Below are 20,295 nucleotides of genomic sequence, written 5' to 3'. Positions count from 1 at the left end.
AGCTGGATAACCACGACAGAAGAACCACAGTAGGAGTGAGATCTCGGTGAGGCTGAGTTAAGATGATGGGTGGGCTGGATATTACTAGCTGAACGTTAGTGACAACAGCAGCTAACAGAGTCAAGCACTGGTGAGAGAATTCTATCCAAAGGTGGACACACCACCTCCCATACATTGCCTTTACATGCATTTTCCCGCATCTGTGTGGAAGGGAAGAGAGAAACCTGCTCCACAGATACAGATGTTTCACCATTACAGCTGTAGCAGGACATTGATCTGCAAGATTCCTTCCTGAATTTATCCAGCTGCACTCTGAGATTCAAGTATTGTTCTCCAAGGTATCAATGGAGCTATTCCCCCTCTAGATTTGTGTCTACAGTTCTCCTCTCCTTATCAATCAATCCTCGGTCTGGTAAATAGCGAGCATGATTATCTCCTAAAACAGAATAGAAAAATAATTTGAAAAGAACCCTATTTCAGTGGATCAGCCACAAGGGTCTGAAACGTACCTTGCCTAAGTCAATTCACTTAGCCTGTGGCCTGATGTACAAAGTCCTTGCCTTTTAGGCTTCAGGCAAAGAGAGTTACAAGCTTTCTTCAACAAGGTCCTAGAAAGTAATGCAAAATAGTCCAGACAGTGGATAAAAGGGAAGAAATCTTCAGTCGGCAGATCTGCACAGACTCTGTTATACAACAAATCTGGAAATGTTTCTAAATCCTTGCTCAGTCATTATTTTATCACAACAGCAATTTTCATGTGCTGTGATTAAGTTAAATTTAACAGGAATGCTTCCTGAAGAGTCTGTGCTCTGTCCTAGTTAGGGTTAAGTATGTTATTAACAATAGTAATGATGATGCTTAGACAGTACATATTCTGTAAAGATCTCAAAGCATTTTACAAGGATTAAATATTAATGCTCTTTATCTGTCAAGGTAATTCAGAACGATTATGCATCCTTTGTATGTGTCTATACTGAGACAGATCAAATAAATGACATGCCAAAGATCGCAATGGCATGCCGATGTCACAGCTGAAAGCACATGCCAGAGCCCACACTATAACCAGCACATTTCAGTGCAACATCTGAAAACCCATCCAATGGGTTATCCAGTTGATATCCAATCTTACTACAGCAGAGGCAAACGAAATGAAAATCAAGGGTCACACGTTGTATGCAGACTGAGCTTTCATTAGAATCTGTAACGCCTAAAATCCCAACCCAGGTATAACCACTACAGCATACTTCCTTTCTTCATTACCCATGAAGAACAGAGAACTGGACATCATTACAAGTCTAGGCTCATTATGTCCTTTCGATCTCTTAGCCTTCCTGACACTTGTATGCTCTTTTTTTTCCCTTCATATATGTATGTCCTAAATAAACTTCTTGGTCTTCCAATTGCCTCTGAGAACCAGGAGTTCTCCAAGTATCCCATAGCTAATATTCAGGATATTTCAGATCTGGCTAGCAGTTGCTCTACTAACTCCAGATCACCAGCTTGATCTTCAGCTAAGAAGATCACGAGATCTAAGCATATTGAAATCAGCTGAAAATATCTTGTCACATATATTTTTATTTTAATAAGACCAATCTCTTCCATGGCTAATACAATATTTGGACAGTCCTGCAAATACTAAGCAAAAGCAAAGTCATTTAGTGGCTATGCTGCATCTGATATGTCCAGAAAAATCCTAAATTGGGCAGAGAAGACGATAATTTGTATGGCATATTGTAACTTTTTACTGCATGGTAACAAAAGCAACACACAGTTTTGTGTCATGATCTGGAGGATGGCTTAGAGCAGGCACGAAGAGCTATAAATACCACATCTTCTAAAAGAAAGTGGCAGACGGTCACTGGAACTGAAGAACACAGAGTTTTAAAGCTAAAGGGAACTTTTGTCACAACTTCTAATGATTAATGCAAGCTCCTGTTTTGGAGACAGGTGCTATTGGATGCTCTGAGCCAAATTTAGCTTTCATTGATATCAGTGTAACATCATGTGCTTCAGTAATGCACCGCTGGCTTAGCCCAGTGGAAGAAAGAAGAGAGCTAATTTCCCTTTGTATTCCTTACTTCCTCGGCACATTTTTGTAGTGATCAACCAATCTCTTTTCATTGAGATGATGGAGCACTTCTCAGTACCATGATTCAGTACACAACGAGTTGGGTTTTGAAAGCAACTGAAAACAGGGAGACACATAATCCCTTTTGAAAGGCAAGATGATTTTGACATCCCTACACGGATACCTTTCACTGTACGAATCGGACACTCAGGAAGGGGTGAGCCACTTGTAAGATATTCTTCATGATAGTCCCTGAGCATCTTCACTGGGGAGATTCAGAGGCACAGGGCCAGGATAAGCCTTTTACATGGATGGTATCAGACTAATGATGTGACAGCATGGGAATGCATGTGCAAAGTTATAATTTATGTCATTTAAGTGACATCCTGGCCACCTCTCACCCTCAGCTACTGACTCCCACTCCAATGTCACCTCTTTCCCAGCGCTGGCACAAGCATTGTGAGCATCTGAAATGAACTCGGGCAGGGCGCAGGAAGCTGAGCAGGCAAACAGCTCATTCTCAAAAAAAAAAAAAAAAAAAAAAAAAAAAAAATTGATTCACTTTCACTAGTTGCACTCATGGCCAACAGAAAGGCAGGGATGACAGCTCCATGTTAGTGAAACAGTCACAGAATTGCACCTTAGCAAACGTTTAACACATTAGGGACATTCACCAGTGCCTTTTGGGTTCAGCAAATGGTTAAATCTGCTCACTCAGATCCCCTTTGGCATCATTGTTTGGATATTCTTTAGATTATGCCTTATTCTTTTTACAGATATAGACCCATTCCTCCCAATGAAATAAATATCCGCAGAAAGAAAGAGATTATCATCCCTGGCTCTACAAGAACACATATTCTTTCCCATTAAGCGCAAAGAAACAGATTTCTGGGTATCTCCTGTAGAATTTTGAGGCAGACTCAATTCAGGAAACTTTTAGATTTTTTTGTTACAGAGACGTTTTGTACCTTATAAGCTTATAGCCTTTCATAAATATAAAGAAACTGTAGTCAACAGCAACCAGAGCAGTCACACTGGGATTTTTGGTATGGATGATTACAAAAAGGCAAACAACTCCATAAAAACCCTGTTATTTCTCAAGATTCACATCAGAACGATGAACTGGCAGAATATGAAAGAGACAAATTCAGTAACTTCAATAGCTTTAGGTGAGTTTCAGATGATTCCTGGGAGATGTGGGACTCTCATATCAGTTCTACATTCAGAACTCATCTTTGCCATGTCTGCTCTTCATACCAGAGAGAGATTAAAATTGTTCCTGCTCCTTTTATAACTAACATCAACAGGACATGGACTGAACTCAACAGTTATTATTACAAATTTTATTTTTGATAATGCATTTTTCTGATTTTGTCTGTCTCCTGATTACTAGAGCAGATCAGAAGCAGCATTTTCTTTTTCACAGTTGCTTCATCCTATGATGAAAATTGCAGAAATATTCTGATGTCAGGAATACTGAAACTGAGTTGAAATGACAGGACATGATTTCCTCGTTTTCTATCAAAATGAAATGTTTAGACATTGCAGAAAATAAAAACATCCATTTGCTGACTTAAATCAAATGTTTCAAGATAGACCAAAATTATTTGAGATGGAATAAGGCAGTTCAGCTGGTGAGAGAAAGCACATTATATTGTGGAAAACCATGGCACAAACTTGATCTTCTCTGAACCCTCAAGGCAGAGATTTATTTTCCCATTATAAAATTCAGCCCTACGCAACCATATTCTATGCAAGTTTCAATCCAGACAAAATTCCATTTGCTGATGGGAAAATTTCTTCTTTGATATCATTCAACAAATTATGCTGATTACATCTGCTTTTTCTTTCTACTTGGCTCCTCCTCCTCCTTGAGTGACAAAACCCATGTGACAACCTCACCAGAATGTGATATTGCACATTCTAGTTAGCTAGTTCAATAGATCACTGCTTCTGAAACAGGGGCTTGCTCTTCTTCACTCTTCCCCTTCTCCCCCTTTGCTTTGCCCCCCCTGCAGGACACTTTCTTCTCCTTCTGTCCTTCTCCCTCCACTGATTCACTGGAAGAAGCACCAGGAAAGAGTAAATACTTGGCTTCCCCCTTTTGACTAGGTGAGCTGTTAGACTTAATCAAGCCATAACACACATCTCAAATCACTCTTAGCTTGGCTTAATCTTGAGAGATCACATGGAAACTGAGATTCTTCATACTCTCTTTGTTTTTAAATTTTTGTGTATCTTTGCAGTACCTCCATTTTGGGAGCCCACACCTTTGACCTGCAGTGGTGAGGGTTTTCTCTTCCAGTTGAAATCTGGAACTGCAGACTTTTTGTAATCGCATGCATCCAAGAACGTGTGTATTGGCTTTGTGTGGCAAGGTTTTGGTAGTGGAGGGGTGACAGGAGTGGCTTCTGTGAGAAGTCTGCTCCAGAAGGACTGCACCCTGTGGAAGAGACCCATGGTGGAGCAGTTCATGAAGATGTACAGTCCAAGGGAAGGACTCATGTCAGAGAAGTTCATGGAGGACTGTCTTCTGTGGGAAGGACATCACACTGGAGCAGGGGAAGAGTGTGAGGAGTGCTCCTCCTGAGGAGGAAGGAGTGGAAGGGACAATCTGTAATGAGCTGACTGTAATCCCCATTCCTTAACCCCCTGCGCCGCTCGGGGAAGAAAGCAGAGAAAATTGAGAGTAAAATTAAGCTCAGGAAGAAGGGAGAGGTGGGGGGAAGGTGTTTTAAGATTTGGTTTTATTTCTTATTACTCTCCTCTGATTTGACTGGAAAGAAATCAAACTAATTTCCCAAAGCTGAGTCTGTTTTGCCTGTGACAGTAATTGCTGAGTGATCTCCCTGTCCTTATCTCAACCGACGAACCTGTTGTTACATCTTCTCTCCCCTGCCCAGAGGAGTGAGAGAGCAGCTTTGGTGGGCACCTCACATCCAGCCAGGATCAACTCACCACAAAGTGTTGCAAAAAGAAAACCAAACGGACTGCCAGTAGCAATATGGTTGTGAAATCTGCAGCACTGGAACTGCCAATCCTAAACTAAGGAGCAGATAAAATCCTGGACTCGATTATCTTCTCCCTTTGATTTTTCACTGTCACTCCACTGACTTTAGAAGAATTCAACTTTTCCCTGAAGTGCACCAGCGTAAGGAAGAAAAGAAACAGCTGTGAAAAGTTTAATGTTTTAAAATACTGTCTGCTTCAGGCTATTTTCAATGCTCTGACAGTTCAGTTTTAGTAAAGTCTGTCACTTGATTAAAAAGAAGTTATTTTGCCACTGATTTAACCACACAAAGTGTTATTGAAAGATTTCTTGGTCTGCAGTAATATTTTACAAATTGCCAAGTGCATCATTATCCCCTTTAATACAGTCCAAACCGAACCGAATGAAGCGGCTGCCAACCCTTCGCTCCATCAGCAAGAACTTCCTACCACGTAGCTGTGGCTGGAGCACTCTGGCTTTGCAACTCTTGATAAACAGCAAGCATGGATAAAACACTGCTGCTTCGCTCCTCATGCAAAGCCAGAAGGATGAGACTCTGCAGGGGACAAGCACAAACGCCAGACAATCATCCCACAGCCAGAACTGGTTGTAGAGCTTTGGGGAAACGGGAATTCAGAGCAAGAGGCCATGCTGTGACATCCTGCACAGCTTCTGCGTGTGTGGGACAGTCCCAGGGCTCTCTCGTAAGCCCTAGGCTGTGCAAATGATATGGGTAGTAACAACCCTCCTTTCACTCCTTCTGCCCCCAGGAGTTTGCCTGTAATACAGACAAAAGTCACTATGCCTGCCCTGCTGTGTGTATCCTCATCTGAGATCCAAGAAAAGTACACGATGCTCTAGAAGGAAACTATTTTGTTAGTTATTTTGTTAGAAAAGTACATAATTTTGGATAACACACAGTTTTGGAATGGAGATCTCTACAAAAAATACAGTGTAATATAAAAAAGGGCAAGAGAAACTGTATCCTGTTTGTAGTGCTGGCATCATTCACTGTGCGACTTCTGGCAATTGGCTTCTGGATAGAGTTGAGAATATATTGGAATTTTGAGTTAACTGATCAAACAAAATGAGTCTAAAGGTATTTCCATTTCAGGGCAACCAAAATGCAGACTTCTCAATTAACTCATCAAATTGGAAACCCAGAGCATTGGAAAGTGCTGCTTTGGAGATTTTTAGGCTTTCCTGAGCCTTGAAAAAGCGGCCGTTTTAAAATGGAAATGTCTTTTCAAAATGAAAGATTAAAAGATGCTGATTTTTCCTCTCTCCTCTCCTCATTCTTGATTTACATAGTCTTGATAATTTGATCCATATTAACAACTCAACAAAAAAGCCTGCTTACCAATCTGTCTTTTCAATGAGGTCAGTAGGAGTTTACCATCTACTTCAATGGTCAAAACTTCTAAAAGCACTTTGAAATTCTTGCCTTAACCTTCCTGTGTCTCAGATTTGTGGAAACAAGAGTCTATAATATGCCTCCACTTTTTGGCATGGTCACTCTGTCATGGTGGACCAAATAATTTCAGACAGCCATCTGTCAATAACAATATTGTTTTAATGGATTAAATTCTGTCCTGACTCATTCAACCAAGTTCAAGTAGAGGCAGTTTGGCAGAAAACAAGTCAGTGCCGAATTTGGTCCAGCTCTTTAAAGTTCTTTGAAGTCCCAGATGAAAGAAGTGAGTAATAAATGTGGCCCTTGAAACTAAAAGAAGAATGAGGCATCCTCATTCCGGAAGGAAAATGAGCTTAAACTCATCATTAATCAACACCAAAAAAGTAGGAATAAAAGCTAAGCCACAAAGACGTAATCAATCTGTCAGATGCTACACGACAGATGCATTGAAAAACAGCAACAGTAAAGACTCAAAGAAATGTTATCTTGATCTTTATATTTCAACGGGCATTTTAAGCAGATTTTTTCTTCCATTTTATATTCACTACTCTAATGCCCAGAGAACAGAAACTTTAATTACTGTTGCATGCTGAAGGCTGGCCAGTAATTATATATCTTTATCTTCATTAGATAAGATGTCTGTGAATAAGGTTTGGTCTGAAACAGAGCAGGTAAACTGATAACTCGGAGACACATTTTCAATTAAGAGCTGACTTTAACCTGGCTGCTCATTTTGGTGCTGCTGAAACCTGCCTTCCTGCTGCGGAGGAGGGAGCTCTGGTGGGATGTTTGCAGAAGCCCAGGATGCCTGGATCTCTGATGAGCGATTTCCTGTTTTAATACAGGGCCTACCAATAGCATCGTTGTGCAATGGTGTATATATGAATAATATTAAGCACACAAGCCTTTATGGGTACATTCATGTACTAACAATTAACGAGAGGTATACACTTAAGCAGTACTACCACTTTAACCCCTTTGCCAGGGTTAGAGCTGAGCATATTGTACACTAGAAACTGTTGCAGATTTATATCGGACAAAACCATTTCGCAAATATCCAAAGAACATGCCAAATCATTCGAATGAACTAAAACTTTGGGAAAAAACCCTGATTTTAACAGTATCTTCCAAATGATATAACTGCTTTCAAATTTTCTTTTTTTTCCAGTTCTCTGAAAAAACTGAAAAGTTAGTTAATAAGTTAGTGAGTGGAGACTTAGTCCATTAACTTCCACAACACAAGACAAGGACTCTAAATAATTTATTTCTATTTATAAACTTAGATTTAGTCCCACAGTTTGCTGTATTTAACAGATTTACCATATTCAAAGGCGCTTCAAAATGTCTCTATTAAGATCGCCAGAAAGACACATTTAATTAGAAAATGCCAGCATGGTGGCTATTCAGATAAATAGACACCCTGAGCAGATTCTAAAACGGAAACATAAAAAATGCTGGACTATTAAATTTCTTGAGTTCATCTTGTGTATAAGAAATTATAATGGAGAAATTACTTAAACCAAGTCTAATGAGTGTAAACATTGCCATTTTTGACACACACAAAAAATCTGTTTAGCAACAGCTCAACAAAGATCTTTTAAACCTATACACCTATACCCAGCTCTCTTCTTCAATTACTCTGACTCCAAGTTGTCACTCCCTCTGTGACATGAAGTTACTAAACTTGTAGGTGGTCTCAAACTCCCAACAGTTTCCCATATGACAGTAACGACCAAGTACCTGCACCCATCTTTGCCCATAAAGGCAAAAACTGTCCACTAGCAGGAGTCTTTTTCAGCTAATGGGGCCCAGGGAGGTTTGCTTTGGAGCTAAACATCACCCTCAGTGGTTTGAATCCAAATTAAAACGAACTAACACACCAGGGAGAAAGCTTAGCATTCCAGTCAGCTTTAGGCTAAGGCAAATTTCACAAAGGCCAAGTCCTCAATATGGTGCAGTTCACAAAAGTTAATGGGATAACAGTGATTTCCAGCAGCTGGAGGGGTGGCCTGTAGTATTTGTAATCATTTTGAGACATGCTGGTTATGCTAAAAAAATTCAATTTTAACTTTTATTTGTTGCCATGTCTCTCATTTCCTCTTCTCCAGTGATGGCCACAGATAAGTGTGTGAAAAGATGAATGCTGCTGTAGACAAGGCAACATTTCTGTCACCATGCTGGAATACTTTCCACCATATCTCCCCCACAATCACCACTGCTGACCGTGTCCTTCCGTTAACATGTGTTAATCATTAACCAAGCTGAGTAGGTTGTAAGAACTTCTTACAAGCTTTTGGTAGGAGTATTGGTACAAGCTGAAAGCCTTCAAGAAGCAGCAATTTTCCTGACGGTCTAGTCTGACCCTAAGATTTCAGTAATAAAAAGGCACTTAAAGGCATTCCTGCAAGCTCTCTCCTCACCCCTGGCTAGGAAAGTGCGCAGTGTGAGTCAAAATTAAGAGTAGGAGCATATTACTGCCTGCCATTTGTCTTTTAAGGACATTTAGCTATTGAGCTGTTGTAGAAAGTAAATCCACTGACCAAGTGTCTTATCCAGTAGCTCCCAGTCCATGATTGGCAGGCAATTTGTTTGCTGAGACACATCCTAGTAGCAATTACGACGAAATAAAATTCCAGCTTTAAAGCTAATGTTGTTTGCAACATACTACTGGGTCAGTACCAAGAAGATACCTAAACTTTTGAGTTATAGAACTCCTGTTCCAATATGGCAAACCAACTTCAGAGGAATTATCTGCTTCTCTAGAACATCAGCTAACAACCTTCCTGACCCTGGACAGCCCATACAGCTGGAAAGTAAAAGGCAAAGGTAGAGTGAACTCTGAGAATACTTCAAAAGTGGGAAGTCACCGACAATTCCAAGTACTTGACACGCAGGATGGAAAATGTGGTTTTTGATATGATTATATATATATCAAAAATATATGATTCTGTTTGTTTTATTGCTGTACTGAACCAATGTATACATAGCAGTGATAATAAACCTTGATCTTTCAGCAGTAGAAGAGTTATGAAGGTGAAAGAACTTCTTATGCTAGAAAAAAACACTGTTTTGCAGGGTCTCTGCCTTTGTGCAATGGAGCACTATGATCCTACCTTAATGACGTCTTCATCAGATGATCTGCACTCCACAGATTCCAGAAGATCAGTCACAGTCCCATCATCTTCCACGGAGATGACTTTGACAGGGACAGCCACTGTTTTCCCAGTGAGGATAGCTGTATTCAGGATCTCTGCTTCCTAAGAGACCAAAAAAGCCCATTTAGTTGATATATATTGCTATTGTTTCATTAGTACCACCTATATTCAGCTTTAATTTCTAAGATTATTTCTAAGATTGTTCTAAATCTGTATTCCAAGATTTACTATAACTTCTAAGATTATTAATTATTTTTTTTATTCCAAGAACGGTTTCAAGTGTCGCAGGCAGAAAGATAAATTTCTTCCCTTTAATTCTGGAACCAAACTCCCGGTTTTGATTTGGGGCTGTTAAGACATTTGTCACACTCTAATTGCCATTTCATGATTTCATGAATGCTCATCAAGTGTCAGAGCAATCTAACACCTGAGGAATGACCTTACACCACATAAAGAAGATGTATCTTCCATCTAGAAATAGTGAAAACTCCATCCTGAGGAGCTCACTAGTGATCATGCTGATCACATACAAAAAATGTCGTAAGTCTTGCTGTTTTACCCACAAAACCTCCTTCCAAGAGGTTTTCTACAAATACTGAAATTATGTAACACTACTGGACAAACAGTGACAACATTCAGATCAAAGAAATACTGTACAATTGTTAGGGAACAAGTGTGGATTGAGGACAGTCAGAAATCCATTTTTGCCCAGATCTCCTGGGTGATCTTCTACAAGTGGGGGATGTCTTCTGCAATACACACACCTTCTGACTTCCAGCCTGTAGACAATCTGCACAGGGACAACAGCAGCTACAAAAGCCACCCAGTAGCACGTTAAACCGCCTGGCATGCAGGCTGTGCACTAGCACGGCTCTGACCACACATTCGTTCCGTTGGACACTCAGGCTGGCCATGTGCATGAAAGTAACTCTAGTCTTAGTGGCAGGCTTTAGGCTGCTCTTTGGGATGCCTTGTTGGCAGACTCAACCGTTCCCAGCCTGTAAAATGCGCGAGTGGCACTGTCTCTCATGACAGATAAGATCTGGTTTCTGCTGCTCTGTCTCCTAGGGAATTAGTTTAAGAGTGTCACCATTCTGGTCCTGCGTATGCAACAATATGACTGTATGTACAAATGACTATATGTACCACAGGACCGTGGAGAATCAGACCCTTGTCAGGTTTTCTAGAACTTATTCTGGCTCATGTTGGGTAATAGTGGGTAAGCACTTGTTCACAACTGTTTCTTTACCTTTTAATGAGCCTCGTGCAAAACCATCCTCTCCCAAAAAGGAAGGATGCTGAGAAGAGCCTCGGTTCTTTAAACAAAATGAGCTCCACAGTGATCTGTGTCACTGGTATGTCATTGTTGTGATAATTACTGCAAAAATGCTTTCCTTATGCTTGATTTATCACTTCTAATTTAAAGGCGTTGAGTTCTGATTATATGAAGAGCATGAGAGCAAACAGTTACCTGGGTGTCACAACAGTCTTGCACAGCAGATATCACGTACTTGTGACAAGATACACAGAGAGCACAAACTGGTGCCCAAATTGTTCTGCTCCTAATTGCAAGATACTGCTCACTCCTGGAAAGGTCTCTGAGCTTTTCAGAACTGTGCCTGAGAATCACAGATTATCCTGTAGAACAAGAGGCTCTTGATTTCTGCTGGCTCTTGTGAAATAAAGGCTTCCAAAGCCCCCCAGGTGCTACCTTCTCATTATCTAAATAGCTCATGCTATGAGCTCTGAGACTGACCTGATTTTACCTGTGGAAGACAAGAATGTGGGAGATTGAAACCAAGTTACCAGAAGATGATGACTTCCCCTACCGACTCTTGGGCTAAAGAGAAGAAGCTGACATCTCTCTCATCTGAAGGATACAGATCAAAACGACCTTTTCCTGCTACTTAAAGAAAGAGACACTTCATTTGGACTCAAAGCAATATTTAAAGAAAGAAAGAGAAAAACCTCCTGGTTTTTTGATAGCTGCTTTGCTAAAGTTTCCCCATCCTCACCATGATCTTCAGGGGAGGGTGAAATAGGATTTCACAAAAAGAGAACTTAAGAAGAAAATCCTCTCCCTCCCGCAGCACAGAAGCCCTTCGGATATTTTGAAACTGTAATTCATACAAAGGTGAGAATATCTGCCTGTACTGTAAGGCCCTTCTGTCTTGAGTGCACAATTGTTCTCAGTTGAGAACATATTATCCAGGCAACTGGGATCTCAGAAAGATTTGCAATTAAGTTTCCAGGTTCTTTTATTTTTTTTTCCGATCTGGGCTTTGCAGCAAAGTTACCACATGCAGGTTGTTTAGATGCTTTTCCTGCTCTCCTGTAGGCCCCACAGAGCTGCGAATGGGGGCAGCTTGACAGAACAAGTGCTATTAAGCATCCACAATAATTGCAGAATCCAGGAATTAGGTCCTGATTTTGCAAACACGTGGGCATGAATGTCATTTCACCGGGACTGTTTGAGGCCATACCACACGCCTAGCTACTTGCACCTAGTACAGAGCTGAAAAGACGTGCTCCCCCGAGCAGGAATGGCTTTCTTCCTCCAGTCGATACGTTACAGCATGACCCTTGCAATTATTTCATAAAGCAAAGGGAAGTTTAATAACCAAGCCTTTGAAACTGTGATTAATGAGGTCTGCTTACCAAAGGCAAATGTAATTTCCCCTGGCAAGAGCTAGTAGCTGAGAATGATTCTCACAAGCTTCAAGGATTTCTTTTGAGTTTCTGGATTTTCCAAGTGCTGGCTTTGGATATTCTGAACACAGTCTGCAACCCAATATACCTGGTACCTCCCACTTCATGGAAACACATGTTCAAACAGGCTCCTCAGTACTCAGCCATTTCACTGTCACTACCCTGTTTTCTTTCTCAGCTGCCTTCTAAAAGTATGTGTGTAGCACATTGAGTCCACAGGGTATTTCTGCATATCCAGAGTCTCAGTTGGCTTCAAAGCTCAGTAACATGGTCTCAGGTCCTGTCCCAGAGCTTTCTATTTCAGGCTACAGCCTGCCAGATCTGTACTTCACCCAACTGTATGAATAATCACAAAGACTTTAATGAGTGTACTTAAATGCAAGGAGATGAGTGTATTCATACCTGATTCTAAGGTAAGGAAGAAAATTCATATGTTGTCTCTATCCAAAATTAAAGATCCCAGATCCAAAGTTTCATAGTTTTTGTCTGTATCCATGTTCTAGGTGTATGTTCAGAATGAAAGTGTTTCCAGAACTGTGCACAGCCCACATCAGCATAACGTGCAGCATGTGACACTAATTTTTAACTCTTAGAAAATCCTTAAAATCTCCAAACTTTGTTCCTTCTCTCTCCAAACGAGGAGGGTGGGGGGCAAGAAGTAATGTCTGGAGTTCACAGAAATGTCTATGGTGATTTTCTGATTTCCTGTCAGCAACTGCTTGTCCTGTCCCAGGAAAACAAATCCGTGCAATATTTCTCTAAAGCAAAAGAAGGGCAAAGCAAGCTGGCAACGGTCCGAAGCTCTGCTCATCTACACTAGAATAACTGAGCTGTAAATTCTGTTTGCAAAATTTTCAGTACCTCTACATGTATGAATTTGGACGATGGTTTCTTTAGGCACCTGGTTTGCATCTCACCCTTGAACATAGAGGCATAATAACCATTTACACCAATTTACACAGCAGGGGCAGAGTAAAATGCTTCTTCAGTCATCGGTTTAATGGCTAGAAAGGGTTTAATGTTCCCCAGTGAAAGCATGTAAAAATTATTTCATTTTGAGGAGACAAACATGATAGTTATTTAGCCATACAAAGATTTACAGTCCAGAGTCTCAGCATGTAAAAGCTATAAATCTAAATAGTTACTTATTTAAAAGTGTTACTTTTTGCTGCTTAAGTGATAAAGGAATCTTCTGAAGAAATATTACGTTCTTTATCCATAACTAACATAGATTACAGAAGATACGATGTCAGAGCATGGCAAGATGGGAATAGTTATGCTTTCGCAAAGCTATAGCCAAATATTTTAATGGCTAAAAGTTGATTCCCTGAGTAGCTATTAAAAGGATACTGAACTTTCCCTAACTCTACAATTCACATATGCCAAACCCCCCAAATAATAACATGAAATAATAATCTGAGAAAAACATTTTTCTCCATGTAATAGAAATGGAAGACCAGGTCATCTTTATGCTGAAATTGCTGCCATGTTAAAAAAATAGTAGTGCTTTTAAAGAAGATTCTGGAGTAAGTGCTCTTTGCCTGCTGAAGAGATTCATATTAAATAACTGAGCATATTAAGCCCTCCAGCAGAAACATATTCAGAAGATGTACACAGTAAGCATCTATTTAAGTAGAAATGCAGAAGCGAATACCTATTAGTTTTTTCAATTTTAATTGGTAGCTTCCCTGCAATTTAATTTCCTTTTAGGTATATTTTACCTTATAATTCCTGGAGTGAAAGAAAGGACTTTAACAATATCATTATAAATCTTAAAGAATTTATTTTTCTTCCCCTAGTTCTCTCCATAAACACAATATTGTCTAATGTTTATATTAATAATGACTTCTAAAAGAAATAAATACATGACTAACTCATGCTTAGCTTTGAGGCCTCACATCAGATTTATATGATAAAGAAAATTCTAGTACTAACTGTCACCATTCTTTTTGAAAAGCATTTTAGCATGATTCAACACATCATTTTAATGCTGAATTCCTGTTAGCTCTCACAAACCTCACACCACTACAAGCAGCAGTGAGCAAGGCACCAGCTTGTTTTCAAAAAAGACCTGCAGACATGTTTCCTCGAAATAGCTTAGACTGATCTGCAGCTCATACCCTTCAGGATAAGAAGTATTTGTCCTACTACAATGCACAAGGAAAAAAAGGATTAAAAAGTCCCCATAACACTATGAGACATGCTCTGTAAGCACAGCATATCTCTAGTTACCTTTTTTATTACAGTAGTGGAATATATTTTTGCAGGCTAAATACCTAACTTCTAAAATCAAGCATATTCCTTTTTGTTTTCAACAGGTATCTTGGCTTTTGAGTTTACTATGTACAGACTGCAATAGGGAAGAGAATAAAATGGTCACTGAAACCTCCTGAAGTCCAGAGCACACCACCAAATGAGAAGGAATAGCTGCCTGAAAATCCATCCCATTTGGTACCATTAATATGCTCCAATTTCCTCTTTTTATTTTTCTTTTCTATTAATCAGCCTGTACAGCATTAATCCAGGGTATCACCTTGAATCTTTCCATTATTTATTTTAAAAAGGGCTAGATTCTCCTCCTCTTCAGCTAACAGTCCTCTTCTTTATATCAGAGAATCCATGTTTCAGTCATGCATAACTAATTTCAAATCTTATTTAGCATCAAGTCTCAGAATTAAGAAGCTAAGTGACAGCTGTTTAATTAACTCCTTAAGCTGATTAGAAAGCATTACAGAAATCCCCCCAAGGAAGAGTTTATAACTGTCAAGAGAGCCTAAGGCCATGTTAATGCTTCTGTTTAAATTTAGTAAGCTTCTAAACCAATAAAGTCTAAATGCTTGACATCCTCATGGATGTGGTCAAACTCAGCTTTTTTCCTTGTGTTACCACTGCAAGGATAGGAAACAAAAACAACAACATAGGAGGGATTTGAAAAGTCAGAAAGCAACAGCTGAACAATAAAGCAAATAGATGTATCTGTAAAGGAGCTGCTGTGAGTTCATCCCATCCAACGCTCGATTATACGGGATTAGTACAAACGCCAGAGTAAAGCTGAGCTTGCACCTTAAATGCAGAGTCATCTCCCAGCTTCTGGTTGCAAGTACAAAGGTTTGTTCATTGGTTCTTAAAACTTAAATCCACCTTTAATGATGAGATTATGGCAGCTGAAGTACAAGTTTTCGAAGCAGCTGGTGGGGCTAGATACGTGGTGGTGCAGAGAAATCAAAAACGCTCCAACGCAAATTTCCTCAGTTGTAGCATGTTATTGTCAGCTCTGAGCTTGCAAACAGCTCGAGTTTAGTCCCAAAATGTCCTAGTACTGGGTCTGAAACCTTGAAATAAATAAAACATAATTCTCATTTCTGTATTCGCCCTGTGGCTTCCAAGCCTTTAGGATGAACAAAAAAAAAAAAAAAAAAAGAAAAGAAAAATTAGCTGCAGTTCTTCTGTGTCCAAAGCAAGAGAGGAAATGTGGCCAGAAAAAAACCACAAAATCATTTGCGAGGTCTTTAATATAAATGGAAGAGTTGGAAGTACAAGTTGAAATACCGCAAATATGAGAAATGATGGTGAAACCGGAATGCAAAAATGTGAAAAGACTGACATGCATGTCCAAGTTAGCTGTTTGGTTTAATGTGTGCGCCTTTCATTGTGCAGAGTGAAATCTGAAGTCACTGGGAGTGGGAGAGAGGAGGGGAATATAAAAGCAAATTAATCGCGTTTAACTTAAGCACTTGCTACTTAATCAGTTTCCTTTTTTCCTCAGTACAGGCAATAAAGCTCCACAATCAGATGTGCTGACACAGGGTTAAAAAGGAGCATAAATAGAAACCTAAATACACGTATCTCTGGGCATATCTACCTGCTGACTCCTAGTCTTCCACATAGCTGCTAGAGAGGGAAAAATGGAATCTTTTTTAATAGCAAAATGTGATTGCAAAACCACTGGTTAGAAAGAAATGGGTGGCAGAATCAACGTCTGAGCATATTTTTCATTCTTTCTTTTTCAGTCTGCGACTCCTTGAGGAGTTCAGGCTGCCGTGCGGTGGGGTGACTCACCTCCAGCCACGCTCTTGCTCCTCCTCCTCTGGGGCAGAATCGATGCTCACGGAGCGAGCAGATTTGGCAAGGATGAGCAGTGAAACAAAGCCACATATACACATAAAGCACAGCAAGCACAATTTTCCAGTTAAAACCAGAGAACAGCCAATGGCTGGATTGTGCTGGAGGGAAAAAAAGCAACATGGGATAATCACAGAGACTGCCTGCCCCCCCTACTGTTGCACAGAGGGCTTTTAGGAAAAATACCTAATTATATTTAATCTGAGAGTTAACTTTTGCAAAGCCTTTTAGCTGTTTTATATTCTTGCTAATGAACTTTCATCTCTGTATAGATAGAATCTATCACTGCTAAGTTTAAGGGTAGGAAAAGAAAAGCTAACTACATAAGGCAGAGCTGCGTGTAGTAAATAGGGAGAGAAGCAGCAGAATAACAGACAGGCGTTACAAAGGAAAAGTGGGATCATTAATAAGGTGACCAGCAGTGAGAGGTCTCCCATTACACAGCCTGGGATGTTCGGTAAAAAGCTCAAGAAGGAAAGAAACGCATCTTAGTCAGAAGCAAAATCCAGGTGCTCCGGTGTCTGCCTCCGTGAAGGGAAACTCCCCTCTTTCACAGCTGTATGTTGCTATGACCAGGCAATCCTGGCCTGTGGGCACTGCCTGTTATTGTGGGATGCAATTCCACATCTTTAAGTGATGAAAAAGCCAGGAGATAAATCGCTTCACTGCCAGGGAGAGAAAAATGCCTTTTGCCTGTTTTGTCCGTTTTCCGTACCTTTGTCTGTCTCATTTATCCAGACTGGAATTGCTCAAAACAGGATTCCTTTTTCATTTTGGTATTTGGGCAGTGTCGCGTCCACAGTCCAGGTCTGAGGTCAAGCTGCTGAACCAGCTGGCAGTAAGTAACCGTCTCCTTGAAGGTGAAACATGGCAAGCGCTCAACAGACAGCCAGAACAAAGCAGGGGTGGTGGGACATCGCCTCTGTGTTCAACGCTGTTATTTACAGCCCTGCTGCTGGGGTGAAGGCACACAAGGCTTTAATGCTTTTAACAGGGACTTCACAGAGCAAAAGTGTCTCGTTTTAAGCCTGTATTTTTGGCTAAGGATTTCTGGGAGCAGGCAACACATCGGCAAACTACCTAGAGAGGGTAATGAACTATTTAGAAACGGGACAGTCTGTAACGTTACCAGTAAGCTATCCAAGCTGTACTGGATCTCCTTCACATTCAGGCAGCTGAGGAGATAAATCCTCCCACAGGAGTTCAGTTTTTTCTAGCTATAGAATAACTGCAAATTTTAATTTGTCTCAGGTTTAAAACGACAAAGTCCCTTTGATGTCTAACATTTAGGAACTGCGTTCGCTTATTTGGGCAAGTCCTCCTTTGGTGGTTTGGTGGTTTGCAGTGCTAAGTAGGCTACCACGATCCCAGGAAGCTGTCATGTACGTTGGCTGTTTATCAAAGTCAGAGAGCTATGAAGCCTGCGAATCGTCAGGCTGTGGTTCTTCAGAAAAATTGCTAATTAATTCACAGGCTCCAAACCGTAACTCCGCAAAGCTGCACGCGCATACTTGATTTTGGTCTCTAGACAGAATGCTTTAGCTGATAATCAACAAGGTTTGCTCTTAAAAGCAAACAAACAAACAAACTCGGGGAGGATTTCATCTCAATTTTTCCTGAGCAGGCTGCTAGCACTTTTAGCCATCATCGCAGGAGGGAAAGGCATGTCTGATTGTCAAAGGAAGACCTTTCAGAAAAGCAGAGCTGGGAGATCTGGCCTAAGGTACACGAATACACTGTGTCTGATGCCGCTGAATTGCTGAGACTGGGGAGACTGGTAGGGACATGTCATGCGAAATTAGCTAAACCCAATCAAAATTTCACACATGGGGTCAGTATCTCCGCTCCCGGATTGATGTGCCAGCGTGAGGGCTCGTTTGATTCTCAGGCCGGCAGTCAGGAAGCCTGATGCAGAGGTTTGGTGCCTGCAGGGGTTTTGGAGCTCGGTGAGGGGTGGACTATGGGATGTGATGTAGGGATTTCCAGCAACAAAATGAAAGCTCTAGGATATCACTTCAAAGAAAAGATGCCAATGAGACTCCAGCGATGCAATTTAGCGGAGTAAATATTTGGTGTGATGTGTAGCAGAGCTGGAACGACTGGTGTCAAACTGACTGAAACAGCTTCGCTTTCAGGGAGGGAAGCATTAAAAATCCCAAACAAATCACTGGTCTTGTTTAATATGTTTTTTTTTTTTCCTTCTCTTTCTTTCACGGCTTTCTGCTGTCATTCCCAGGCTGTTTTCTGAGCAGCATATGACCCCTCCCATCTTCCACACTGTGCTAACCCCCGTGCACTCAGTGGTCTAAAGGGAATACTACGGGACACGGCCAGGGAACCCTTTCCCCATCTGCCATACAGCTCCTTGGGGCTTGGCCAACAAAGAGCAGATTAGAGCAACCCCTGGGATGCAGAAATATCCAGCAGAGAAATTTGACAGGTTTTTTTTTTTTTCTATCATTCTCTGCTTTCCAGAGCCAGACAGCAATGAAATCTGCCCTCTTCCCTGCCTGCACCCTCTGCTCCGCTCCCCGTCCTGCAGCACTGCTGCCCGGGGTGGGTGACAGGCAGGGACAGGCTCCATGCCTCCGGGGACTCCCTCCTGCCTGACCCTTGCTCCCTGCTCTGGCCACAGCCATCTTCCTGCACTGTCACAGCCAGCAAGAGACAAGCTGAAAGAGGCTGGGAAGGGTGGGAGACAGGGAGTGCGAAGGAATCTGAGGTGGAGAGCAAGGGAAGGGGACAGGGAAGGAGCGGGACTCCCACGCAGTTTCTCCAGGAAAGGTCAGCTGCTGCCTAAAGAAAATAGCGAAAAGTGCCGTCCCGCTTGGCTTTGCTAAAGGATATAGGGATTTGCAAATTTCTGTACAATACGGTATGTGTAGCAAATGTTGCAAAGGATGCCGGGCACGGCTGGTAACTGAAGCTGTTGTTTCAGCAGTGAGACCTCCCGGCTCTCATACGTCACCATCTGTTCCCTCCCATCCCAGAAGTGGGATGAAGCCCGTTTCCACACTGACCCAAACTATTGATGCTATAGATTAGGAATGCATAAACGAGTCCGTGATCACAGTAGCTACATCGACTTTCTCAGAAAGATATTTCCAAGTGCTTATCACGGAGGTATAAATGATGTGTCTTTGTGGTACTGGGGAACAAGGTTTCTGGGAAAGGCTTCCCCAGACTCACGCCACGTGGGAATTGAGTCTCATCAGAGTTCTCCGAGATACACAAAACAGATGGAACAAAAGGAGATTCAAAGGAGACTCAAAAGGAGATGGAATAAGGAGATTTTTTTCTGAATAAGTTTAGATTTTTCTATTGTTCTACCACCAAACAAATTCACACCTGAAAACAACTTCAGTATCACCTTGTAACGTGTGATGATCTGTCTGTGGAGGTCTGTCTGTCAGAGCTTTATGCAGAGTTTTGTTTGTACTTTGAAGCTCTGCTGTGAGACATTCAATTATTTCACATTCCAAACTATTGCCACGAGTTTGACTCAAGGAGTCACGTTTCCTTCGTTGGCCGCGTGTTTACACTGACCTATCGGAAGCCCGACGGATGTGGGCAGAGGCTCCGACGCAGCCCCTCGTGTTCCGGGTCCCACCAAGGACTCCCCTCCGCTGCTGGCTTGCCCAGCGCTGCCGTCAGCTCCAGCACCAAACACACAGCATCCAACCAGACTTTTGAACTTGAGGATCTCCACAACCCAGGCACAAAATGCAAACGCCTCATTTTCACCTCCAAGTCTGTGACGTTTTTTTCCCCATCCTACCTAGCTGCTCTATTATCTCCTACGATTTTCTCAGCTTTTAACGTCTACCAGTCAGCTCTT

General features: G+C 41.3%; 1 protein-coding gene across 1 annotated transcript in view; it reads right to left on the bottom strand.

Annotated features, from left to right (window-relative positions):
• TMEM132D (transmembrane protein 132D) overlaps window positions 1-20,295 on the bottom strand; it is a 260,201-nt gene that overhangs the window by 32,845 nt on the left and 207,061 nt on the right. The window contains exon 5 of the mRNA XM_009989487.2: window positions 9,585-9,728. Coding sequence (XP_009987789.2) covers window positions 9,585-9,728 — 144 coding nt within the window. The remainder of the gene's footprint in view (window positions 1-9,584; window positions 9,729-20,295) is intronic.

The sequence above is a fragment of the Tauraco erythrolophus genome, chromosome 19 (assembly GCF_009769465.1).
Source record: "Tauraco erythrolophus isolate bTauEry1 chromosome 19, bTauEry1.pri, whole genome shotgun sequence".
Lineage (NCBI taxonomy): Eukaryota > Metazoa > Chordata > Aves > Musophagiformes > Musophagidae > Tauraco > Tauraco erythrolophus.
Note: the sequence above shows the minus strand (reverse complement) of the source record. Positions and strands in the feature narration are given on the sequence as shown.